At 43.8% G+C, this 26,929-nt stretch overlaps 1 protein-coding gene across 1 annotated transcript; it reads right to left on the bottom strand.

Moving 5' to 3' along the window:
* Window positions 1-383: 383 nt before the first annotated feature.
* CHI3L2 (chitinase 3 like 2) lies at window positions 384-16,926 on the bottom strand. Its single transcript, XM_004026328.5, has 12 exons — window positions 16,781-16,926; window positions 15,376-15,659; window positions 13,578-13,607; window positions 12,511-12,712; window positions 12,160-12,216; window positions 9,074-9,224; window positions 8,368-8,492; window positions 7,978-8,107; window positions 5,200-5,382; window positions 2,381-2,497; window positions 1,458-1,597; window positions 384-607 (listed from the first exon to the last, which is right to left on the bottom strand). The coding sequence occupies exons 2-11, from the start codon at window positions 15,413-15,415 to the stop codon at window positions 1,460-1,462; spliced, it is 1,173 nt and encodes a 390-aa protein (XP_004026377.1). The 5' UTR covers window positions 15,416-15,659; window positions 16,781-16,926; the 3' UTR covers window positions 384-607; window positions 1,458-1,459.
* Between the last annotated feature and the right edge of the window lie 10,003 nt (window positions 16,927-26,929).

Here is a 26,929-nt window from a genome sequence, read left to right on the forward strand (position 1 = left end):
TGTGTGTGTGCGTGGGTTTGTGTGTTGGAGGTTGAGGGTAGAGGGTAGAGTGCAGATGAAGCTTGGATACAAAGCCTACAATGTCCACAAGTATGCCCATGAGGCTTCTACTGTGAGAGACAAAGGCAAAGATGGGAATTCTGGTGTGGTATTCTAAGGAGTCTGAGAATTTTAAATTTTCAGGTTCTGACCTTCTAGGTAGTTGCAAAGTTGTATGTGTTAATGTTGGAGCATAAGTCATATTTTAACAGCATGTTAGCTGTTTGTAATATTTAAACATGATATGCAAACCTTCGTTTTCACCCTAGCTCTGGATCCCACAAATAGCAGGGACAGAACAACCTGATATCACAGGGTCAAGGACTGAATAAATGAGGCCATACTTACTGGAGCAAAATGAATTTTTTTTATTGTACTTCAGGGCAACAAGTCAACAGCTGCAGGAAAACAAAACCAGATCCAATCCATGATCTAAGAGGAAGTCAGGAAAGGCTTGGAAGAGAGATCCAAAGGCCAGCCTGGCAAGGGGAATCCCACATGAGAATTCCTGGGAGAGAGCAGGCCCCAGGCAGCAAGGTCATCTTGCCTGCTTCTCTGTAAGTTAATCCTGGAAACAAAAGGAAAAATATTTCAAAGCCCAACTCAGTAAACTGAGGCCTAAGTCAAGTTACTAAACAATGGATGCTCAGAGTTGGAAGGCTGCTACCCAATTATCTAATCAGGAGTTTTCAAATGGTTCTAGGCCCTTTGCCAGGAGAGCAGAGCCAGTCTTTCAGTTGTCTGTCTGCAGTGAGCTCCAGCGCCCTGCTTCTCCACCCTCTGCCCTAGAACCAATGTATCACAGCATAACTGTTTGGTCAGCAACAGCCTTCATCTGCACAGGAGGATATACAACACACCTAGGGAACTGGGGGCCCAGGGATGGAGCAGCAGCAAAGCCACCGACCTTCAAGGTAATAGGGAGGCTTGGGTAAAGGCGTAGCAATAATGACCATGGGAGCCCCCAAATGTCTAGACTAAGTAAGATCAACTGTGGGTGGGGGAAAAGAGCATCAGGTAATGAGTGAGATGGAAATTATCATCAGTCCAGTGAATTGAGGACATAGAGTCAGATTTATTGTGATTTAGAAAATTAAGACAGGCTGATGATTTTGTAACCAAGAATTGTGGTGGAGTCAATATTTATCCCTAATATATATGTAATGAAAGTCCTTAGCTCATACTATGCTCAATAAATGGTAGCCAAAATTTATCAATATTATTATTATTACTTTAAAAGTCTATGGGAAGCCTATGAAAACGGCAGAACCAGCCTAATTGCTAAGAAAACATGGCAGAAGAGCCAAAGGAGCATGAGAAAGGATTAGTCCAAATACGTGAAGATGATCTCCCCCAGTCTCCTGTGCCCTGTTCTGCCCAGCTGTCTGCCCACACCCAGCTCCAGCCTGAACTGTTACCTTCACAGGGAGCCAAGGCTTCTCTTGACTGCTTGGACAAGAGGGTAAGGGCCCTGGTTGCAGGATTTGCCAGTGAAGTCATCCATGTCAATAGACCAGATCATGGCTCCTCCCAGGTTTAAATTCTTTAAGAACTGAACCTATGGGAGAAACAGAAGGACACACAGAAATTCGAAGGGTGGCCCCTAAATGCCCAGGACCATATCAGGTTCAGATGAGGGACTAAGCTTAGAATACAGCAGTAGACTAACTGGTTTTCTGGAGTTAGAGACTCCCTGAGGGGTAAGATTGCTCAGGGAGAGAGAGCCACCAAATCAGCATTAGCTACATCTCATTCTGACTTGAGTCACCACACTCAAGGTCCGGCATTCTTGGAGGCTGAGAAAACTCTCCATAATAAGGGAAGAAACTAGGAATCCCTTAACAAGACAAGTGGCCAGGATTGTCAATTACACTCAAGCCTCCTTTTTGCCCTAACCCTGAAAGGAACACAAATGTCTTACCAAGGTCTAAGAACTGGTAGGCTCAGGAATCTGGAGCCTCCTAGCTAGGTAATCCATGAGAAGGACTGAACAGTTTGTCCTGAGATAATTAACAAAGTAGATTACCTATACAGGCACCAACGTCTCCTTTATTCCCTCTCCCTTCTCCTTTCCTTTCTCTTCTCTCCACTCCTCACTTATCAGAATAAACTTACTTGTTCTCAATTCTTTTTTGCGTCCTTTCCAACTCTTCTACCTGTACCACAGCTGCTCGTGGGTATGACATAGAGTCACTACTAGACTTGAGCTATAAAGGCTTCTGGATCCCATCCTAGAGTCTGGGGCCTCAGAAGCTTCTCTCTTTCAACATAGAGTATTCAGGCATTTTACTACATATCACCATTCCCCACCTAAAGGCGTATCTGCCTGTGGCCCACCTACCTTGGTCTCCATACTCTTCACATCATCATAGCCCACCCACTGGTTCCCCTTGACTGCGTAGGGAACCTGCTGATCCTGGAGCCTCGTGATCTTGGCTCCTTTCAGGAACTGGCAGATCTGGCAGGGGAAAGGGAAACGAGAGGGTCAGTAATGGGTTATTCTTGAAACTTGGTTGGGGTAGACAGGGCAGGTGAGCCACTAGGGACTTGGGGAAAATATCAGAACCTTTATCCCAAGGATCAGACAATGAGAGAAATGACCACATATATCATATGAAGTGGGTGTTCCAAGGTGAACCTCTAGGAAGTGTCTGTGCTAAAGTCTCATCAGGAGGAGACACAGCAGCTAGAAATCAGAAAATACTTGAGTTCCAGATCAGACCCCAGCACCGACCAATAAATCTTCCAATTTCTTCATTTGCAAAATGGAAATAATTATAATAATGCTTTCAACATATCTACCTTACAGTGTTGTTGTTAGGATCAAATGAACTAATACACATTAAAAAATTTTTTTGAAAACAGTAAAGTGCTCTACTTCTAAAGTGAAGTATTATCATGACCATCACCACTATTCCTCATCTTGTAGCATCTCCACTTAAATCTTATTACTCCTCCTCTGACCCGTCCCATTCCCAATATGCCCTGTCCTGGGGCTCCCCTTCTATCATTAGCTACATTCTTTCTGTTAGCATAAGGAAGAGCTCTAAAAAAGATAAATCTTCAATTAAAAAATGCATTTCAACATCACATAGAAAATCCATTTCGGATTACTCTTTTTGGATGAACTACATTCGTGCTTACTACAATGAGGGCAGAAAATGAAAGTTGAATATTTAAGCAAATATCAACCTGTCAAAGTTATAATGACCTAGAGTCATTATGAACTGATCAATCAAATCAAACTTTCCATGAGATGGGAAGTGCATATCTAGTAGTTGATATTATAACCCTACCAGGAGATTCTGAGCAATGACCTCTCTTCTCCCTTATATTAAGAGTGTTATTGGCCGGGCGCGGTGGCTCACGCCTGTAATCCCAGCACTTTGGGAGGCCGAGGTGGGTGGATCACGAGGTCAGGAGATCGAGACCATCCTGGCTAACAAGGTGAAACCCCGTCTCTACTAAAAAATAAAAAAAAAAATTAGCCGGGCGTGGTGGTGGGCGCCTGTAGTCCCAGCTACTTGGGAGGCTGAGGCAGGAGAATGGCATGAACCCAGGAGGTGGAGCTTGCAGTGAGCCGAGATTGTGCCACTGCACTCTAGCCTGGGCGACAGAGCGAGACTCCGTCTGAAAAAAAAAAAAGAGTGTTATTGCTATCAACCTAGAACTACCCAAGGATGGGTCAGCCTCTCTCCCACTTCCTATCTATCAGGCACCCTGAGATTCAATGAGGACTCTCACAATGACCCATGTCCCATTCTTGTTGCCAATTGAATTGATGATGTGACAATCATTCCTATGTGTAAGATGAAGGGAAAAATTGAGCATTACACTGAATGGGTACCTTGGTGGGCGCCAAGTCATTCAGCATGGGCCGATGGCATGTCCACACTCACAATGAGAGGTCAGGCTGGGACTCCAAAGATAGACCAGGATATAGAATGATATTTTTTTTTTCTCTACCTGATCAAATTTCTACTCATCCTTCAAGGCCCAGCATAAACTTCTCCTCTTCCAGGGAGCCTTCCCCAGTCACCCATCTCTGATCTCATGTCACTCTACACCATTCATTGGTCATTGAATCCCATATTGTTTTACAATACCTCTCTGATTTTATTAAATGTTATAGTTATCTTGTTTTTGAACTCTTGTTTAACTAGCTATGTCTGTATTTCACATTCTTTCCACCTTGACAATAACCCCTTTAGAGACAAGGATGGATAATTACTTATTTCTAGCTTTCACAGTACCCAGTGTTTGGGATATGGGAGTGTCCAAAGAGTTTCTGTTGGTTGACCTATTGTTAGATTTATATCTTCCCCTATGCTTTTTAAATAAATTTTCCCAGATTGGAGGGCAGAGAGGAATGATGGTATAATTAGCCAAACAATTTTGTTATCCCTATGATCTATCTGACATCTGCACAGAATTTGACACATTTGACCACTCCCTCCTTTTTGAAACACCTACTTCTCTAAGGTCTTTGGCACAGATCTGGGTGGGTTCCTCCTATCCCTCTTGTAGTTCCTTGTCAGTTACCTTAATATGTTCCCCTTCCTCTGCATGTCCCTCAGGTGTATGAGGTTTTTGGGTGTGTCTGGGGCCTCATTCACTTCTCACTGTATGGTTTGGCTTCAGGTACCAGCTTTATGCTGATATTTTTGAATCTACCTCTCTAGCGCAGACTGGCCTGCTGTGATCCAAACCCATATATTCAATGACTCACATGCTATCTATATGTCCCACGGGCTCCTCACACTCAGAACATCCAAAACTGATCTCATGAGCAGGACCAATGTCCACTCTGTTCTCCCTCCAGTCTTCCCTATCTCTGTAAATGGCATTGCCATCCACTTAGCTGCTCAAATCAAGAACTTGGGGTAGTCTTCCTTTTTCAATTTCTCGCACCCTCCTCTGCCTATCCCCATTCCTGGCTAGCTCCATCTCCTCTTCAGAGTTCAGCTTATTTCACTTCCTCCAGGAAGCATTCCCTGACCCTCTCCCAACCCAGAGTTAGGAGATCCCCTCACATGTTCAGTAGTACTCTGCTCTTTCCCCTTCACAACACTCAGGATGCTTTACTCTGCTGTCAAATTGAAGATGGAACATCTACCCAGACATGGCAGGGAGCTGAGGGTACAGGGGGTTTCCAGGTACCTCATAATAGGCCAGGAAGCCTGAAGACTCTGTGATGGGTCCAGCAGCTCCAGGGCCAGAGGCAGGGGCCCCCACGGTGGTTTCTGCAGAGGCCAGTGTGAAGGAGTGCCCATATGTGGGGATGCCCATGACCACCTTCTCTGATGGCATTCCCTTATGTATCCAGTACCCCACAGCATATTCCTAGAATGGGAAGAGAGATGGAGGCTCAGAGTGTGGGGAAAGAAAGGTGTCAGACCTTTTTCAGCCTCTATCCCAAACTTCACAGAGGTGACTGCCTGGTTTCTTTTCTACATCCGAGTGTGAACAGACCAGACCCCCCCGGACCAGAGTGCTTGTTCTAATGCACATATGCTCTTTAGCAGCAAGAGGCTTACACAACTTTTTCTAATTTCTGAAAGGAACTAGAGAGTGGATCACAAAAGAAATCAGTCAAGGAACCTAGAAAACATGAAATCAAGGTTGTCACCATCTTCCTTCCCCTTTTGAGTCAACTCAAAATCCCTGTGGAACTTGTCTACACAGTGGCTCTTTGTGAATACTGACAAAGGTGGCTGTCAGATTCCTAGTCCATGAGGCCTCACAATGACCTCGGACCCAATGGGACATGTCAACGTAAAGAGTCAAACTCTGTAAAATATTTGAAGAGATTTATTCTGAGCCAAATATGAGTGATGAATGGCCCATGACACGGCTCTCAGGAGATCCTGAGGACATGTGCCCAAGGTGGTCAGGCTACAGCTTGATTTCATACATTTCAGGGAAACATAAGACATCAGTCAGTACATGTAAGATGTACATTGGTTCACTCCAGAAATGCAGGACAACTAGAAGCTGCAGCTTCCAGGTCATAAGTGAATTCAAAGATATTTTGATTGGCAATTGGTTGAAAGAGTTATTATGTAAAGGCCTGGAGTCAATAGAAAGGAATGTCTGGGTTATGATAAGTGGTGTGGAGACCAAGGTTTTATCATGCAGATAAAGCCTCCAGGTAGCAGGCTTCAGAAAGACTAGATTGTAAGTGTTTCTCATCAGACTTAGAAATTCTCTTCTATCAGTCTTAAGGTCTCTGTATTGATGTTAATGCTGGTCAGCTGTGAGGCATGTCTGACACCCAACTTCCCATCATGACCTGAATTAATTTTTCAGATTAACTTTGAATGCCCTTGGCCAAGAGGAAGGATTTGTTCAGATGTTTGGGGGGCTTAGAATTTTATTTTTGGTTTATAGACAGATTGGGAGGTAAGAGGCTGATTTTGGCTTTCCTGCTCTCAGAACAAAATAAAGGGTTAGAGAAGACAAAGATATGTCTCCTTATCCTTAAAGATAACTGATAGAGAGGAAGGAGTGAAGGAGGCTGATGTGACTTAGCCACATGAAGGCCTAGAAAACCCCAACCAGAAATCATATCTAGCTCTGGACTGATCCATTTTGTGACTTTGAATATGAAGGCCTGGAAACATGCAACACAGATATTTTTTCTCCCAGAATTTTAGGAATATACATCCATATATATGAAACAGCCTTTGCAAAGATTGTCACTGAGAAAATTATGACAGTGAAAGAGATCTGACCTAACTGACTCTATCTTGCTTCTAACCTCCAAGCTGTCCTTGTTCATTCCTGGGTGTAAGCCAACTCAATTTGGGAGGAATTTAGTCTCTAGGTTAGCTTTGAAACAAAGATGATTAACAGCCCTTTTTAGAAACAAACTCTCTTCTTGCCTAGAGACCAGTCTGCTTTTGTAGAACTAACAAATTAGCCATGAGATTAGAAGTTATGGTTTAGGAGTCACGCGGCCAAAGGCTGCAAGATTCTAAGCCTCCCCAAATTGCAGCTGGGAATAGCATCACTGTTGCAAAACCTAAGATCAGTGCTTGAGATATTTTGCAGATCTTGCATTCTGATGCACCAGCTGACACTACCCAGACCCAGGAATCTGGCTCAACCAGTTCTGTGATCCCAAACAAGAACAAAAGACAGCGAGAAAAACTCACTTTGAACCCTTATGATTTCATCTTCAACCTGACCAATCAGCACTCGCCACTTTCTGACCCCCATCCACAAAATTATCCTTAAAAACCCTGATCCCTGAATTTCCAGGGAGACTGATTTGAGTAATAATAAAATTCCAGTCTCCCATACAGCTGATTCTGCATGACTTTAACTCTTTCTCTATTGCAATTCTCCTATCTTGATAAATCAATGGGCAAGGAGAACCCATTGGGTGGATAAGTTATGTTCCAGAACAACATCAACAACATTATTTTTTTTTTTACTTTTCATTTCCCATCACCAGGAAGTTCACAACACACGACCTTGAAGAGTCAATGGAATCTGCCGAGCTTCTGTTTCATCATCTGTGAAGTGGGAGTAACATTTCCTACCCAGCTGACCTCATGGGGTTGTTTTAAAGATAGAATTAAATAGGGAATATATATGGACACAGGAAGGTACAAGTTCTGTTCTCCTGTGTAGATGCCAAGAAATGTATCAAAGATGGAGAATCCAGAGAAGACTGGGATGGGGGACACTCTGAGCCAGAGACAGAGCTTAGGGCATTTCAGCTATCAGCACTTCTGATATTTTCTAGGTGACATTTTATTGGTGCCTGGTCAAAGCACTTCTCCTGCACTCACTTGCTCCTGGGGCTACCCAATTCCCCCTTGGGCTCATAGCTCTTCCTCAGTTCAAGACAGAAGTAACTCTAGACATGCTGGACTCTCCCCGGCCCCACCCCCACAGCCAGTACCCCTGCAGTTCCCCTGGCCTACTCACCACATTGTAGTAGGAGCTTGGCCCTCTGTCCTGCCACCCCTTGCTCAGAGGGCTGTTGTGGCCAGTGATAAGGGGCTTTTCCCAAGACCCATGGAAGTCAAAGGACAGGAGGTTGATGAAATCCAGATCTCTAAAGTGCCAAAAGCAATGGGAGAGATTTTGTGACGAGCGGTGGTAGAAACAATTGTAAGTAATTGTTTTGGCTTTGAATGATGCTGCTAGAAGGATTGAAAGTCTCTGTAAAGAAGTTGTTCCTGGCTGAATGATGCAGGGTTAGGACAATGACCTTCCCTCTCTTCCTTCTCCCCTCATCCGTCAAACATGCTGATGCATCATTTGCATGGACCAGATTGGAAGCAGAGGGATGGAAAGTTGCTCTGATGTACTCACTTTGCCAGTTTCTCAACTTGATAGCTGTTATCAATCATTTGCCTCCCTGCAGATACGCCCGCAGTCAAGAGAAGCCTTTCCTTGGTGGATTTTGTGAAGTCCTTCTGAAAGGCTTCTGCTAACTCCTAGGAAAAACAAAGAAACAAGGTGCAATATTCCCCTTCCCAGAGTACAGTGCTAAGCTTCTTGCCTGGAATCTATGAGGTTTCTAGAACCACATTAGATGGAAAAGATCAACCCTTTCCTCCCCACCCCACATGGGGATGCCTTGTGCCTGTATCTGCTCAGGAAGTTTCCACATTAGGCAGGAGAACCCCAGCCTCACTCTACCCAGGAATAACTATCTTGGTTTCTACCTGATAGATTTTCAGATCTATCTGATAGATCTTCTGTGAGGCTACCTCAGTACTCAGGAAATCCTATGGCTACACCCTCTTTCATATGGATGTTGCTTTATTTTGATGTTCTTCATCAAAAAGAAGGACATCAAAATAAATGTGCAAGGGGGCTCCATTGTTTCATGTTGTTACCGCCTTAAAATAGGAACCAGGGCTTTTCTCTCATTAGTGGGAGCTTCAGAAAGGCTGGGGCTGTTAGACTCAATCTCCTCCTTTTTGTCTCCCAATGTGGCCATGGATTCTGGATATCAGAATACTGAGTACACCGTGGCATCTGACTCACATGAATTACTTGATTCATGACTTACATGAATCAGCACAGTGAAATGAGTGTTTTCTTTCTGATCTGGGTAGATCCAGCTTACATCCAGTCCATCAAAGTTATGGTTCCTCAGAAACAGGATTACGGAGTTAATGAATTCCGAGCGTGATGTAGAAGAATCCACCATAGGGTGGAACCTGGAAAGAAGCAATACGAGTGTCTTTTTGGAAAGAACAAGTAACACTTGTAGTGTAACACATTTTTCACAGAAATCCTGAGCAGTCTTCTCTTCCCCAATATTCACTTACAATTTGTCTATTCTAATGCTTTCCCCTTTTGGAACAGACGAGAGAAAAAGGATTATTGGGCCGGAACATTGATCCAGCCAGGTAAAGGAAGACTAGATTCTCTGCAGACCTTCCTAAGGGTAACGGAGCTGCCTTTGGCAAAGACTCTTGCCTTCACCAAACTTAGGTAGGCTTCTCTGAGCCCTCTTCTCAACTGGACCTCAACCTTGGGCTTCTGTGTCTGTCTTTGCAGTGTCCGATTCCAGAAAAAGTCCTGCTAGGTCAGTTTAGCCAGAAACCCCCAGACCTGGTACCTGATTACTCACCCCCTGCCATCCCCCAGGTGGCATCTCATCGCTCTGGCATCCTTTGGCAGGAATCCTGTTGAATCAGTTTAGCAAGAATCCCCCTAGCCCCATTGTTTCCTCTTTATGATTTTCCATCCACTGATTGCCCCCAGCATGCTCTTTGGCTATATTTCCTCACTTGCCTTTGCTGCCTTTGGAATAGAACCCAGTACCATACTGAGGTCTTTTTCCCCGTTTCAATATTTCCTGACTAAAATCTGTTTTACTGCTTTAAATACTGTCCAGCTTTGGTTTTCTTTAACACTTTACACCCTTGGAAAAGCAGTTTGCAGTGTGGTGGGCTTAGGGTCAGGAGAAGTAGATTCAAGTCCAAGGTCAGAGTCCTTTCTGATTGATGGCCACTTTGTCATTAACCTGCTCTCTGGGTTCCAGTCTGGCCACCTCTAAATTGGGACTGGGGGTACTAATCCTGCTTCATGTGCCTCAAGGGGGTAACATTTAGGGAAGTTCCAGGAAAAAGAACTGGACTCCAGTGACTTCATGGTCCCCAAACAAGCATCCCGGCCACAAATAGGCAACGCAGATCTCCCCACCCCCGGGATTTCTGATGAAAACAGGACTTGAAATCAGCAGCTCCTCAAGGGCTTCATCTGAACTAGAATTCTGAAGCCATGAAGTTGATTCTCAGATGCCCACACCAAGGGCACCAATAGCATTTAAAACCCAAAGCTGTAGATGAGATACTGGTATTTTCCTGAGGACATAACCTTTAAGTTGTGTCACTTTTCACCTCTTACAATACCTCCCACACCCAGGCTTTCTTAGAGCCTTGAATTAATTTTGTTTTACTCAATATTAAATTGAGATTTTGATTTCTGCATGTATCTCATCTTTGAAGTTGAAGAGATAGCAAGAAACTGGCCTGATATCAGAAAACTACGGTGGAAATAGTTTTCTAGCTTTTGTCTTGCATTTGAAAGTGCTTACAATGATTAGAAAGCCATTGCACCTGAGCCTCTGGGCAGATGCCTCCAATTTTAGGAGAGATGCCCATTCAATAGAAATTTACTAATTTGTTCCTTAGAAGCAAGTTTGTATATTACACATATATAATTATTCTGCACAGCACCTGGCACAAAGCCTGGCATTTACCTAATAATAACAACAATAATCATATAACAATGATTACTGCAACCATTGAGCCCTTATTGCACAGGGGCAATATGCTAAACCGTTTGCTTGCGTTGCCTGCCTTTACAACATCACCCTGAGGTAAATTCTGTTATTATTCTTATTGTATAGTTAAAGAAAACTGCGGCATACAGACATAAAGAACTTGACAAAAGTCACACAGCTTGCATGCATCCAAAGGGAAATCCAAACCAAACACGTCTATCTCCAAAGTTCTACTTTCAACCACTAAACTGGTAAACAATTCCTTACTGAATGAATTTACTGAATGAATGAATGAATGAATGCAAGAATGAATGAATAAATGAAGACATTTTTATTTGCATCAACACCTAAGCAAGTATTAGGAAGGGGAGAAAATTTGATAATTAGAAGGATGGGTGCCATGGAAGCCCATTCATATTGAAGGGTGTTCACGGAGGAGTTAACACAGAACCAAAAAAGTTAGGTAGCCTGATCTTTCTTCCTTCTTTCTGTGTGCAGAAATCTACATAGGTCTTCTAACACTACTTCTTCTCTCTGCCTACTCTGGCTGTAACTGACTTCTGATAGGTTGCACAAGTTGTACTATCAGATTTCTATAAAAACTCCAAGACTCTCTCAGCCAAATTTAAGATCTCTGGACTTTTTAAGATGTTAGCACTTTAAATAATAAAACAGAAGAAATTCAAAATTAGATAAACTGTAGTTGAAGATTGAAAAAATGTGATATTTATCCTTATGTATTTTCATTTAGCTCTTGATGTAAATGGGATATCATTTCCATGTGAATAGAAAATATTATTTCGAATGTGTGCTTTGTATCAATAGCTATTTTGATTTTAAGCAAAGCAGGACTGATTTTTTCCTCTGCTGCTCTGATGGTGCTGAGGCCATCTGGCTGCACAGCCATGATCCCAGACATTGCAGTCCACTGACTGCTATGGGCCATCCATGGTGGGGCTTCTGGGTGGAAGCAACCCATCCAACCCACCCCGGGGCGAAAAGTCAAACCCTCAAGTGATTTTTTAAAAAATTGCACTTTCCAATTAAAACTAATTCTATAATCCATAAAGTGAAAAACATTCATGTAAATAATTCAGAATTTTCTGAATATTGTTCATGGCCCACTTTCTCTCAAGCCTTGAGTGTCTGGGCTTGTATTAAGCTCCAGAAGAATTCCTTCAAAGACCCCAGGAAACCTAATGCTGTTCCTCTGCTTATGACAAATCTCAGATCAGTTTTGCCACCTGGCCAAGGGAAAACCTCTTAAAGCCTAGTTTAATATCTCTTCTTAGAAGGAGGAAAAATGATGATGATCAAAAATTACATGGGGAAATGAACAAAAAATAAAGATGTAGTCTTACCCTTTGGAACCAAACAGGTACCCTCCAATGGACAAGAGAATTTTCAGTTTGGGATTCCTGAAGTAGAAGAATAAGATGATTATTTATTTTCTGGCTACCAGGGAAGCCTTTGTCTAAAGAACAGAGTTCTTAAGTGTAGAGAATATGGACAATTAGGGCCTGGCTGTTTGAACTAAAGCGAAGTTCAGTGAAGGGACGAAGCACTGGTGAGAACAGTTAGGATCAGAAATACACCCAGAGAAATACATAGGAATGAATGAATGAATGAGATAGTATGTCTTAGGCTCAGCTTAAGACCAGCTTCCCTCCTCTAAAACCCATGCAGGATGCTTCCACCCCCATCTTACTGACTTGGTTTTGAGACTGTTGATGGTCTGGTAGAGCATCACTTCACTCTTGTCCTTGATGATAACCTTGTTGTTTTCGATGCTGGCGAATGAATAGATGAGATGAGAGCATAGGAAGGGGTCAATATTCTCAGGGGTGAATTTTCCTGGTTCCTGCCGGTCCTGGGACCAGTTGGTAAAGTAGCAAACCAGTTTGTAGGCAGATCCTGGAGTAGAGTGAAGAGAGCCAATGAGACTCTAATGCTGTTGCCTTAGAGTCCAGAAAGTCACAATTTTCTCCCCAAGACAGCCATTGCATCATTTGCTCATTCTGCCAGAGCCTCTGAGGGTCATTCAGCCGGGGCCTTTAGTGCTGGCTCTTGAGTACCTAGACCCCAGTTAAGAAATACGCTGAGGCTGGGCACAGTGGCTCACACCTGTTATCCCAGCACTTTGGGAGGCTGAGGCAGGAGGACTGCTTGAGCCCAGGAGTTCAAGACCAGCTCTGGCAACATAGCAAAACCCCATCTCTACAAAAAATTTAAAAATTAGCCAGGTATAGTGGTTCATGCCTGTAGTCTCAGCTACTAAGGAGGCTGAAGTTGGAGGATTGTTTGAACCTGGGAGGTCGAGGCTGCAGTGAGCCATGGTCACACCACTGCACTACAGCCTGGACCTTACAGTGAGACCCTGTCTCAAAGAAAATTAAAAAAAAAAAACATTGAGAGACAGAGATACCACCAACATATGAAACACCCATGGGGCACTAAGATTCAGTGTGTATGGATGGACGGATGACACAGATCAGTAGAGAAACAGATAATACAAACATTGTGTATGTTTGTATTGACACACACATATTGAGGCCAGCTATGGGGGAGGGGTGAGAGAGAGAGTGGCTCAAAAAGAACTAGAACAAGGGATACACAAAAAGATACAGAGAACAAAAACTCAGTGTCATAAATATGTCAGTGGCAGAACCGGAGAGAGTAATCAAGAGAAAAAGCATGTAGCAGAAAAAGAAACTGTACATCAAAAATGAAAGCACCCAAGCCAGGAGATCCAGGCGGTAGTGACTTATTGACTACTTACCTCCCTGGAGAAGCAGCAAGACCACTACACCTGCAATAGATGGGTGGAAAGAGAAATCTGTTGAGCCAAACCTGGTTCTTCTGTCCCAGATAATGGCAGTGAAATTGTGGGTGTGCTCACATACAAGATAGAGCCACACTTCATCTGGGCTCCCCAGCCACAGCTGCTGTGGTTTCTTTACAGGCCCTTGAGGTCCCCAGCCCTGGGGTGCCTTGTGTCTCTACATTCCTAGGCAGAAACATGTTCCAAGCTGGGAATTTATTTTTTAATTCATTTATCCAACAAAGTTTTATTGAAACATATGCTCTGTGCTAAGCATTGCCCAGGACACTGGGGAAATTATAATGCAGTTAATGCCTTCCCTGCACTCAAGGAGCTCATAGTCCAGTCTGGAATTGAATATAGATAGGGTGACCATATAGTTTATTGTCCAATGAGACCCTTCAAAGAGTAAAAAGGAGCATTATTAATAATTTCCCTAGGATGATAGCTTGAACCAGAACTATCTCAGGCAAATTGAGATGGTCACACTATGTATAAACAATTAACTCTTAGAACAAGATAAGCAGTGTGAGCTGGCCCTGGTAGTGCTTTAAACTTATACGTTTGAAATTATGCCCAGTCTCTTCTCCATAGGACATCTACCCTAGGAAGACTGGTGAGATTATTCTATACTTAATACATCCTCCTAAAGGAAAGAAAGAGCAGACCCCTGGATCCTAGAAACTTTGCCCAATGGACAAGACTCCGGGAACTGCAATCCCCCCAGCCTGGGGATATTGTTCACTCTGAAACCTTTACGGGTCCGAAAGTGAAGAAAGGGGCAGCCAAAAAGGAGAGAAAACTTTCAATGACACAGCTGCTGGAGCTGATTCCTCCCCTGCAGAGCTTAGGGCTGGAAGACAGGGCTCTACTGTTCTCTCTTGATGATTCACATGTTTTTTTAGGCAGGGAGGTTAGGCCCTGGTTCTCCACACACTCACTAAGTAAATGGTCAGAGAAATTCTGTTTGGCACATCCACTGTCAGGTCAGCCTCCAGGCCCTTCTCCAAAGTGTGGCCTCCCTACGGGCTCTACCCTGTCAAGGGTCAGTCCAGGGCTCAGCTAAGTTCAACGGGGAACCCAAAAGGCTCTTGCCAAGTGGGGGCTTCATGGCTTGAGAGGGTAAGACAAGGTGAAAGAGGTATGGACACAAATAAATGATTTCTTTCCTCCAGCAGACATATTCCCTCCCCTCCCCTCCTGGTAAACGTCCCCCGTTCACTCATAGCCTTGTTTATTTAGCCTCATCCCCACTCTCATCCCAATTCCCAGCCACCACAAAAGCCAGAGTTTTGGATCAGAACTTTAGAGTTGAAAGGGAGAGTTTAAAAAACATTAAATTCAATAAACCATTCTGCAGATGAGAAATGTGGGGCTCTCCAAAAGTTGTAAAACATAACCACAGCAGAGCCCAAGAAAGATGTGACTCACAATACAACGCTCATACACCAAGAGACTAAGAAAGCTTGGCCTCTTTCCTGTCTTAGCTCCAGTTCTAATGTGGACAAGAAGCACCTCTGCACAAACTGAGAACATCCTGCCAGTGCAAAGGGTTCCGGCTACCGCTGCATTTTTGTCCATTCAGGAAAGATCAGGTGGTTCCCCTAGGACAGTTGCATTGGCTTGAAATTTTTTGACACTAAGGTCAATGGAAAGACTGAAGTCCCAGGAAAGGAGGAAGATTACTTCTTCTACAGACCTGTTACCTCTTCCTTCCTCACCAACTTTCCTGCTGAATTATCAACCCCATGCTCACCTGCCCAGAGAGACTTCTGGTCCATGGTGGTTGCTCCCATATCCTGGGCCAGCTTCTTCTGGGATGCACATTCTCTAGGTCTTTTATCCACTGAGGTTTCGACAGCCTGTCCTACACGAAAGAAGCAAGAAGTCCAGGGACTTCCCCTGGCAGACTTGTGAAACTTCTTGGAAATGAAGCCCAGATTTGAGCAATGCCAACTCTGACCTGTCAGAAATTAGTTGCTGTGAAGACAGCTGCTGAAGAGCCCTTTTCATCTAGTCTCACCTAAAAGGGACCCGGTCCTGGAGAAGGGAAGGAGGTGATACTCAGGCTCTGCCTCCTGGTATCACCCTCGGCCCTGAATCTCCTTCCTCATCATCCCAATATGTCTCCTTTTTCTTGCCCCCACCTCTCTCTGTGTTCACACCACCTCTGGCTTGCTTAATTTTTTTAGAAACAGGATCTTGCTCTTGCTGTATCACCCCAGCTGGAGTGCAGTGGCACCATCATGGCTCACTGCAGCCTCAACCTCCCGGGCTCAAAGGATCTTCCCAGCTTGGCCTCCAGAGTAGCTGGAACCACAGGCATGCACCTTACACCTTGCTAATTAAAAAAAAAAAAAAATTTGTAGAGACAGGGTCTCACCAGATTACCCAGGCTGGTCTTGAATTCCTGGGCTCAAGCGCCCCTCCTGTCTTGGCCTCCCAAAGTGCTGAGATTACAAGTGTGAGCCACCACACCCGACAACAGCTATTGTTTACCAGGCACCTCCAATGACACCTTCTCTGTAGCTCTTCCCACTGTCCCCCAAGCAGAGACTAGCTGGCACATCTGCCTACAGTGCATTCTATTTCCCTTCATTCCTTCACACTGTATTGTGATGTATTGGTGTCTGTGTCTCCACTGTGCAAGTGCAAGAAGTATGCGAAGGAAAAATTAGCCAGGAGTAGTGGCACATGTTGATAATCCCAGCTGCTTGGGAGGCTGAGGTGGGAGGATCACCTGAGTGAGCCCCAGAAGTTGGGGCTATGGTGAGCTGCGATCACACCAGTGCAGTCCATCCTGGGCAAAGCAAGACTCTATTTCAAAAAATAAAAATAAAGAATTATGTGAAACACAAAAAGAAAAACCTCAACAAATGTTTGTTCAGGATCCTGCCTTAACCTGTGAGAATGGACTTGCACTCCAGACTCAAAGGCTCGGATCCTCAGGGCCTTGCACATCTCCCTACCTATCTCCCAGTGCCTTTTTCATAACTGACTCCTCGGTGTCACCCAAAATGTACATGTTGAAGCCCTAAGTCCCAGTGTGATGGTCTATGGAGAAGGGGCATTGCGGGTAATTAGATCATGAGGGTAGAGTCCTCATGAATGGGATTAGTGCTCTTACAAGAATAGACACAGAAGAGATGATCTCTGTTTACCATGGGAGTATGCAGCAAGTAGGTGGCTTTCAGCACATCAGGAAGAGGGCCATCACCAGACACTTCATCTGTGTGCAGCTTGATTTTAAACTTCCCAGCCTCCAGACGGTGAGAAACAGACGTTTGTTGTTATGCCACTGAGTCTGTGGTATTTTGTTATAGCTGCCTGAACCTACCTACTCAGTTCTCAAGGGCTCCAGAAGCCTGCAGAACCTTCAGTGTGAAAATACCTCAGCTGAGCTTACTGAAAGGGTGCCAATTTTGTTCTTGTTTCTTTGTTGATAGCAAAACACAGTATGGGTTCATACTAAACTTCTTATGCATACCAATGTATTCATTCTTCTTTCAGATTTAAAATGAGGTTTAAAAAAGCACTCATGGTCCAGCCTGGGTGACAGAGCGAGACTCCATCTAAAAAAAAAAAGAAAAAAGAAAAAGAAAGCACTCGTGGTATTCTTTGTTAGTTTGAACTGAGATCTTCTCATCTTTTGGTAGGTATTTCCTGCCCTGCTGAAGAAGGTAAATGTAGCATTTCACAGTGTGCCTGTGCATTCACTGTCGCTGGCATTGCTTTTCAGTTGTCTATCTCCGTACTTCAATCAGATGACCAGATTGGCACTGAGAGTACAGTAAAGAAAGGCATTAATGTTTTATCTCTGCTTTCCTGACATTACTCCTTATTATGTTGGTGGATGGAGAGATGTATCTTTTTTCTCCTGACATTTTAATTCTAGAAAATGATAAACTTGTCCCCAGGACTAAAAGAGAAAGCTTAGTCAATCAGATTTTGACTTTCGTGGTCAAGGTCATGGCAATTATTTGCAGATTTTTTTCTTAAACAAGTTTCCTTCCAGGCTTAAGCTGTGGATTCTCTCCTAAGCAAGGTCTTCATCTGCTCCAGTGCCTATTCCAACTGAGAACCTAACGTGGAGACATTCCTTACTAGACTCCTAATCTTTCAAAGTCACAAGAGACATTAGTATGTTCTAAACTCAAACCCCACCATGGAAGAGGAAGATAATATGGGTGTGGGGGTTGGAGCCCAAGGAGGAAAAATGGCTTTCAATCCTTCAGCATCTGACAAATACAGCAAACACTTAGGGAAAATCTACACCTTGTAAAGAACTGATAAGAGCTTATAGAGTCCCTATTTGATCTGCCTCAAGAAACTTGTACTCTACTTGGGGAGGCAAATGTATAAATACAGGTAAATATAATATTATGGGGAATGAAGTATGTGCTAAATAAAGCATCCACCCTTAAAATGTATAAAAGAAAAGTAATTTAAAAAATTAATGGAGTGTTTACTCTGTCAGTCACTGCATAAATATAATTTATACAGTAAACCAAATATGAACCAAATATAATTTGATTTCAGCTTTCTATTGACTTATGTTTTTAGTGGGGGAGACAAACATGTAAACAAATTATTCCTTTTTTCCTCAAACTTGAAATTTAAAAAATTGGGCTGGCCACGGGGGCTCACGCCTGTAATCCCAGCACTTTGGGAGGCCGAAGTGGGCGGATCACCTAAGGTCGGGAGTTCGAGACCATCTTGACCAACATGGAAAAACCCCGTCTCTACCAAAAATACAAAAAATTAGCCAGGCATGGTGGCACATGCCTGTAATCCCAGCTACTTGGGAGGCTGACGCAGGAGAATCGCTTGAACCTAGGAGGCGGAGGTTGCAGTGAGCCGAGATCGCATCATTGCACTCCAGCCTAGGCAGCAAGAGCGAAACTGTCTCAAAAAGAAATTTAAAAAATTTAATTGTAGCAAGTTTACATTGTAGCAAAACCCTAAGAATATTAAAATATGTAAAGCAGAAAATGAAAGTACCTATTCATTCTCTAAAGAAACTACTGTTAACAATTTTGGTATACATCATCCCTAACTCCCTTCTCTCTCACTCTTTCTCTCTCTCTCTCCTCTTTCTTGACACACACATACACACACACACACTCTCTCTCTCTCTTTTTCTCCCCTACCCTCAACAATTTATGGCAAAGCATCCTTTCACATGATCAAAATAGAGAATATCAATTTATATGCAATTTTAAATTACTACATCCCCCATTGATGGACATTTCAGTTGTTTTCAAATTTCACAGTCACAGATAATTCTGCAATGAGATGATTTTGTATAAAAGACATCCATATACTATTTTTATACTACTTTTCAAATTGTGCTTTAACGTGTACTCCTTCCAACTACGTATGAGGCATGCTTATTACCCCCATTCTAGTAAACAATAAATAATGGGTATTATCAGTCTGTCTTTTATATTAAAATTATGCCTTCTTATTTTAATTTATGTTAAAACTAAAGGTTGGGCAACTTTTTAATGTATATATTTATTGGCCAATACTTTTTCTCCTTCTCTGAGTTGCCTGGCCATTTCTATTGGATTCTCCATCTCTTTGGTATGGCTTTTTAGGAATTCTCTCTGTATTATAGAAATTAATCCATTATCATATTTATTGTATTTTTTCATTTTTTACTTCCTATTATGTTTATATTGTTTTTCATTACATAATTTTAAAAATATTTTTATGTCTGCCAATCTTCATTTACAGCTTTTGCATCTAGCTCAGGAAAGAGATATGTAAGAGGCAGGATAAAGGAGCAGAGAATTAAACACAAACACCACAGTGGTACAGAAAGAATGGAGGACTGCAGGGAATAGAAAGGCCACACTGCCCTGGTAGGGACCCGGCTGGCTTCCTCCTGAAAGCAAGCTTTGAGAAGGGATTAGAAGGAGGATCTGGGCATTGCCAGGAGGAGAAGAATAGGAAACACACAAGGAGACCAGTCTTAGTGAAGTCTCAGAGTTGGACTCCATAACTCTGTGGCAGACGTGGGAACAAGGGTGACTTAATGAGAGTGTAGGTGTGTCACGGGAACTGAGATCACCAGCAGGGTGGAAGCATGAAGATGTCCATTTCTTGGCATATAACGCCAGATTTAAATGCCACTTTCGATTCACCTTGATTTACAGGGGTCTGTGAAGGCAGGATCTAGCTCTCTTCCAAACCCCAGGGAGAACTTGAATCCCTAAAGATAGGAAAAACTATACTTATTAACCCAAGGTTAGGTTAAAAATATGCTTTGGGGATTTGCTTGAGGAGAAATTCAGAACCCAGTTCTGCCACAGGGAGGAAATAACAATGAAGGGTGGCCTTCTATTAGTCAGTGATGAGGCAGAGGCACTGTCACCTTCCAGATACAAGCCTGTGTCCAGGGCCTGCAGCACTTCTGAGCCACCCCAAACCTGGACTCCCGAGGGAGCCTCCGCAGGAGAGGCATGGGGAAGGGGCGCCCTCTCGTGGTTGTTGGTAGGCAGCTCAACACCTAGTTGGCGCTGGGCAGGTGTCCTGGGAAGGTACCACCTCCCGCAGCTTCTCAGTCTCCTCTTGGCCCCGGGATTGTCTCAGAAAGGTTGGAAGGATGAGTGGGGACAGAGGGATGATGTCATAACCTTGTTCACTGCAGAAATAAGTATGACCCAAAAAAGAGAATGCAGAGGGAGAACACCAGGGAAGATCAAAGGGAAAAATGAAAATAAAAATAAAGGAAGGAGAAATGCTCTGTTCTAAATACAGCAAAGTGGATTTTTCTTGTTTGCCCTAACATGCTTGCATTCCTGAGGCTTGGCACTGTCCCATCTTGCTTTCTGGGGCCGGATTCAGGCCTAAAACTGGTGTAACAGAAAGAGACTTCTGTTAATGTGCTTCAAGGCTGAGGAAGAGCCAGGCTCTTTTAGCATATCTCAGCATGGGACACATGGACCACACTTGCTGAGTGTGGCCATCAATCAGGGAGGACACTGGAGGGAGGTTTAAAGAGGCCAAGTGTCCACTGGGACGGGGCGTGGGGGAGAAGAGGTAGCAGGTTCAGAGAGAGGCATGTGCTCCCTGGGGAGAGCAGTGGGTCTGTGAGGCACCCAGAGAGCCTAAATAGAAAGACCTGGGCCCAGTGCAGAACCAGGGAGGAAGAAAACGAACTGCAGCAGCCACCTCAATACTCACCTTACCTGAGACCCTTTATGTGTGAGATGTTATGATCCATCCCAAACTACAAATCTCCTGTACATTCCTCTGGACTTTGTGTGCATGTGACTGGACTGTTACGAAGTTGTTTGATAATGGACTGTAAATCTTATTTCTTCCACTAAGTGGAACATAAGATCAAGACTCTTTCTTGCTACCCACCACATCTTTAGGACCTGTGCTTCAAACAAAATAAGACCGCAGTAAGTCACTGTTAGGTGAAAAAGTATAAGAATAAACGAATGAATCACTCATGTGTACACTTCCAGTTTCCCCCACACACAGCAGGTCGATCACTGGTAGTCCATTGCTGATAAGTGAATGAGTGACCTCTTGGGAGCCCAGCTTTGGTGGTTGCTAGGTTGGCTATGAGTTGGAAGATGTCGCATAAATGTTTGCCTGCATTGAACCACTGGTGGGAACTTTGCTCAAATGCAGGATGTGGTCTGAGAGTTTCTCCTCTTCCTATTTTTGAGGGTGGGGGATGGGCATTGAAAGTGCCTCGGATTTGCTGGTGGGGTCTGAGCAGTGCTGCCAGATCTGCAGAACTGAGAGCTGGGGAGGGAGGAGAAAAAAGAGGAGATAAGCAGGAGCCAGCAATGAGAATGAAGCTGCTCACAGGGATTCATGCTGTAGAAGACAAGCCAGGACCCTGGAGGGCATCTGAGATCATCACTCATTGCCCTCAGGCCTGCCCCAACTCTCATAAGACAGAGGCAAAGGGCTTTATAAAGTGGATAATGAGATTACCTCCCTGGGAGGTTGTTTGAGGGAATGAAACGTGATAATGCAAGTGAAGCACTTAGCTTAGTACCTGGTTCAGAGTGTACACTCAATAAACGTAATCTGATCTCATGTCCCAGTAATTCATCTTCATTTCAACTTTCTGTCACATTGATAAAGAAGGCAGTTTGGCCATGTGCAGCGGCTCATGGCTGTAATCCCAGCACTTTGGGAGGCTGAAGTGGGTGGATCACTTGAGGCCAGGAGTTCAAGACCAGCCTAACCAACATGGTGAAACCTCAGCTCTACTAAAAATACAAAAATTAGCTGGGCATAGAGGGTGCCTGTAATCTCAGCTATTCAGAAGGCTGAAGCATGAGAATCACTTGAACTCAGGAGGCAGAGACTGCAGTGAGCCAAGACTGTGCAATTGCACTCCAGCCTGGACAACAGAGCAAGACTCTATCTCAAAAAAAAAAAAAAAAAAAAAAAAAAGAAGGGAGGTAAAAAGTGTTGAGAAGCTGAAGCCTGTGGTATCAGGGTGACTCTTCTGTGGAGTCATCATCCCCTGCCTGACCTGACCTTTCCCTGTCTGCAGGGAAAGTGGACTGGACTGTAGCTGCCAAAGCCCATGGTCACCGCCATTCCCTGTGTCATGAGTTGGACCCCCTAGAAGCAGGTGTGGAATTGAAGTGTGGGCACAAGCTGTTAATTAGAAATTATCTGTTGTGAAAGGAAAGAGGGAGCAAGATTGGGCAGAGGAAGAGGCTGAGTTTGGATGCAGCTCCGACAAAGCTTCAGCCAACCTAGCCATGAGATTCAGAAGAAGTGACGTCCATCAGAGTTGCCTCACTTCAGACTAAAATGCCTGGGTCTTTATACGCCCTCCTCATTCAGCCACAAGTGATGGGCTTCCCTGGTAAGTCATGACCTTGGGCAAAGGGATCCTTTGCCTTATCTGCACCTGAGGCAGACCCTGAAACCACTGGCAGCAGGGTGTTGTCTGCTAACTGAACCCCACAGTGGGCAGCCAGTCTCTAGAATAAGTGCTTCTTGAGAAGACAGGCCTTTTACCTGTGCCTCTTGTGGCCTGGCACACCGAGGCAGATGCTTATTGCTCCAATTATTGATTAAATAATCCAATTTCCTTAAGTGTTGCTGTTCATGGCACGGTTTCACAGACATGGTCTCATATTGCAGGCTGCATGGTGGTGAGAGGGCCTTTGGGCAAATCGGAAGTGGGAGTCAAAGCAGGGACAATCAGAAAGCTCATCCACTGGCTCATGATGGAGCTAGTGGGTCTTGATCTTCCCAAACAATCTGATACACTTGGGATGGAAAACCTCTTTCCACTTTATCTGAATGTGGGTATGGGGAGGGCTTGGAGGGGGCTTGGCTGAAGAAGTCAGCATCCCAAGTGCTGGAAGACATAACTGAAGAGGAGGAGATGACTGAGGAGGAGGCAGTGCTCAGAGCAGCTAAGCCAGGGAAGAGATGATGTGGCTTGAGTGTGAAAGCACAGCCCGAGGATGCAAAGCACCAGGTCTAACAACAGCTTTGTCTTGGGCAAATTCCTCCTCACCCACCCACCCTGAGTTTCAGTTCCTCTACCTCCTCTATGCACACTAACTCATCTTCACAGCCTACTAACCAGCATGGAAACTAAAATACTTCACACGTTTAATAAGTATTTGTGGCCTCCTCCAGTAACGACCGAGTAACTGTCACACGATAAACTAGAATATGATATAAAATATACAGAATGATTGTTTTCAGACATTGGGCAACATGCAATGCAGGGCTGTGAAAACAAATGAGGTGAGCCCTCCCACAACTCCAGCTTTGTGCCTTGTACAGACTGCAACACAAGGAGGGGGGCCTATGGAGAGCATGCAAGTCCCACTGAGACAAAGAATGGAGTTTGAAGAGGCTGAGAGGCTTGGAAACTTCACAATGGAATGCCAGAGATAAGGGAGCAGTACAGAAAAGAGCTTCAGAAACCTGCATGGGGTTCTCTCAGATCTGTGGCTGAATACAAAGCTCTCATACAGACGGTGAGACTACAGCAGAATGGGAAAAACAACAACAACAAAAAGTACCAAGGAAATAAGCACCACCAGAGATCTGGAAGCTGAACAACCACTAAAGCTTGCACTGGGCTGGGAGACATTTGATAAGACCGGCTAGAGTGGAAAGTCCTTCTTGAGCAGCTGGAAATTTAATAGAAACCTCAGAAGCGTCAAACTTTAGTTAAGGGCCTCACTAGCCCCATGGTAAGGGTGACTCTAGACCTGTTCTAACAAAGTTTAAACACAAGCTTCAAAATGTTCAAGTTGAGCGGGGCACAGTGGCTCACACTTGTAATCCCAGCACCTTGGGAGGCCGAGGTGGGAGGACTGCTTGAGGCCAGGAGTCTGTGACCAGCCTCAGCGGCATAGAGACTCTGTCTTTACAAAAAAAAATTTTAAATAATTATTTGGGCATAGTGGCATACACCTGTAGTCCCAGCTACTTGAGAGGCTAAGGCAGGAGGATTGTTTGTGCCCAGGAGGTCGAGGCTACTGTGAGCTATGATCACACCACTGCACACCAGCCTGGGCAACAGAATAAGACCTTGTCTAAAAAAAAAAAAAAAAAAGCTCTTGTCAATCTCCAAATAAATTGACTTCCTGGCCACAAAATCTAAACATTCAACAGCAACATAACATTTATAATGTCAAGCATCCAATTAAAAAAAAATCACTAGATATACCAAAAAACAGGAAATGTGACTTATAACCAGGAGAAAAATGTGTCAATAGAAACAGATCTAGAAATGACAGATATTAATATACAAGACCTTTAAAGCAGCTATTATAAGTATGTTCAAAACCAGGCACGGTGGCTCACACCTGTAATCTCAGCACTTTGGGAGGTTGAGGCAGGCGAATCATTTGAGGTCAGGAGTTTGAGACCAGCCTGGCCAACATGATAAAACCCCATCTCTACTAAAAATACAAAAATTAGCTGGGCATGGTGGCAGGTGCCTGTAGTCCCAGCTACTCAGGAGGCTGAGGCAGGAAAATTGCTTGAACTTGGGAGGCGGAGGTTGCAGTAAGTCAAGATCACGCCACTGCACTCCAGCCTGGGCAACAGAGTGAGACTTCATCTCAAAAAAAAAAAAAGTACATTCGAGGGTTTAAAGGAAAACATGAGTATAATGAAGACAGAAGTAGAAATTATGAAAAATTAAACAAAAAGTGAAGAAAAGCTGAAAAAATATGAGATTTAAAATTTAAAAATTCACTGAGTGAGCTTAATAGATTAGATCCTGCAAAAGAACAAGCAAACTTGAAGACAGTAATAGAAAGTATCTAACCAAAACAAACAAACAAACAAAAAAAGCAAAACAAATGAAAAAAACAGAGAGGAGCCCAATCAGGTAGGTGCCCCATAGTCCATTTTAAGGACCTTGGCTTCTAATCTGAGTAACAGAGGCACCATTGGAGAGCTTTTATAAGAGAAATGATACCATCTGATTTACATTTTAATGGAATCATTCTGGCTGCCCTGTTGAGAAAAGACTGAAGGAAGAAAAGAGTAGGCTCAAGTGGCCCGTTAAGAGAATGCTGCATTATGAGTGAGAGATGATGGTGGCTTCAGCCAGGTTAATGGTAGTGGGGGTGGTGGGAAGTACTAAATAGTTGAAATCTGGGATACACTTTTGATGGTAGAGCAGACAGGACTTGCTCATGCACTAGATGTGGAATCAAGGCTGACGCAAAGGTGTATATAATGAGCCTTTAACCATTTTTGAGAGGATGCACTATGTACCTATTAGGACTGCATTTAAGTATATATAACAGGAAACCCAGCTACAGTGACATAAACAAATGAGGGCTTAGCCGTTTCACATAACTGGTAAGACCAAGGCTGGTCAGCTACTCAAAGTTGTCAACTATCCCAGGTTCTTGCTATCTTTCTGCTAAGCCATAGTTTCATAGATTGCTTCTTTGTTCTTTTCCTTGTGCTTCATGGTTCCAAGATTGCTGCAGTATTTCCATGCATAATGTCAGTATTACAGGAAAGAAGAAATGGCGGTGGGGCAAAAGGGACCCTACCAGTTGAGTCTGTCCTTTTTTGCCCAGAAAGCAAAAGCTTTCCTGGGCACTACATTCAGCAAACTTCCCCTCATAGCTCATTGGGTCACATGACCAATTATAAGAGAATGAAATTACTATGTGTGGTTTAGGTGAATTACAATTCATGCATTATGGTGAGGGTAGGAGGCCTCCTCTCTTTAAAGTCAAAGGATTTCTACCGATACCTAGCAAATAGGGGTTCTATTAGCAGAGAAGAAGGGGCATGTGGTAGGAAAGATGTTGGGCTAGTGATGAACAATTTCAACTGTTGATTGCTTTTTTCACTTTTATTGCAAAATACCTGCTGCCCATGTTTGGCAGGTGTATATAATAAACATGTTTTTATAAGATATCGGCATAATGGCACTATGATTATGGAAGACTTTACAAATAAGCTGATTGAAAGACATGGGAGGGGCGTGGATGGGGCACCATTTCAGATTATACAAATGGCCATAAAAAGCAGTGTTCTGGGGACTCTCTAAGTCCATGTAGAGGATGGTGGACCAGCTTCGTGGTCTTGCTCATTTTAGGTTCTCTGGAGAAACAAGGGAAGTATCGACTGAAAAATTAATACAGTGAGAAAAGAAAATGCACGTGTTTTAAAGCTGGAGGCAGAAGTCCTCTTGGGGGACTCGTGTGTGTGTGTGTGTGTGTGTGTGTTAGCAAAACATTTGTGTGGTTGTTTAATTCTGAAAAATTAGTTCCCAGAATCTTGTCTTGAAAGGAAAAAATGAAACAAAGAAAACTAAATTGCTCTGCAAAATAAAGCAAGCAGAATTTTAAGTTTTGGCTGTCAGTGTAAGAGGAAGGATAATGGGATCTTGGGAACTGGGAAGGAAAGGGGAGAAATGAAAATGGATAGGAGAGGAAGTTACATAACCCTTATCACCAGGGTATAGTGGACATTATAGCCTTCCCCATTTTACAGGGAAAAAGTTGAGCAACTTTCAAATGGCAGGGCCAGGATTTACATGCAGCAATTTCTGACTGCATTGCAGGCCTGGCAAGCCTGGTGCTTTTTCTGCACAAAACCTCCCTCAAGTCACCAGGGAGTTCAGATTTGACCTGAGAGGTGGTTGGTTGGTCATTTATGAATTCTCCCATCCCCCACTTCTGTCTATGGAAAGAGTTTAAGGTGAGGGCCCACCTCAGTCATGAACTGTTCCATCAGGTGCTCTGGCAGGAAGTCCCATAATGACCTTGGGGAACCAGACAGTTTCCTCTGGTTGTGGGTGATGGTTCCACCTCTGT

Source organism: Gorilla gorilla, chromosome 1 (assembly GCF_029281585.2).
Source record: "Gorilla gorilla gorilla isolate KB3781 chromosome 1, NHGRI_mGorGor1-v2.1_pri, whole genome shotgun sequence".
Lineage (NCBI taxonomy): Eukaryota > Metazoa > Chordata > Mammalia > Primates > Hominidae > Gorilla > Gorilla gorilla.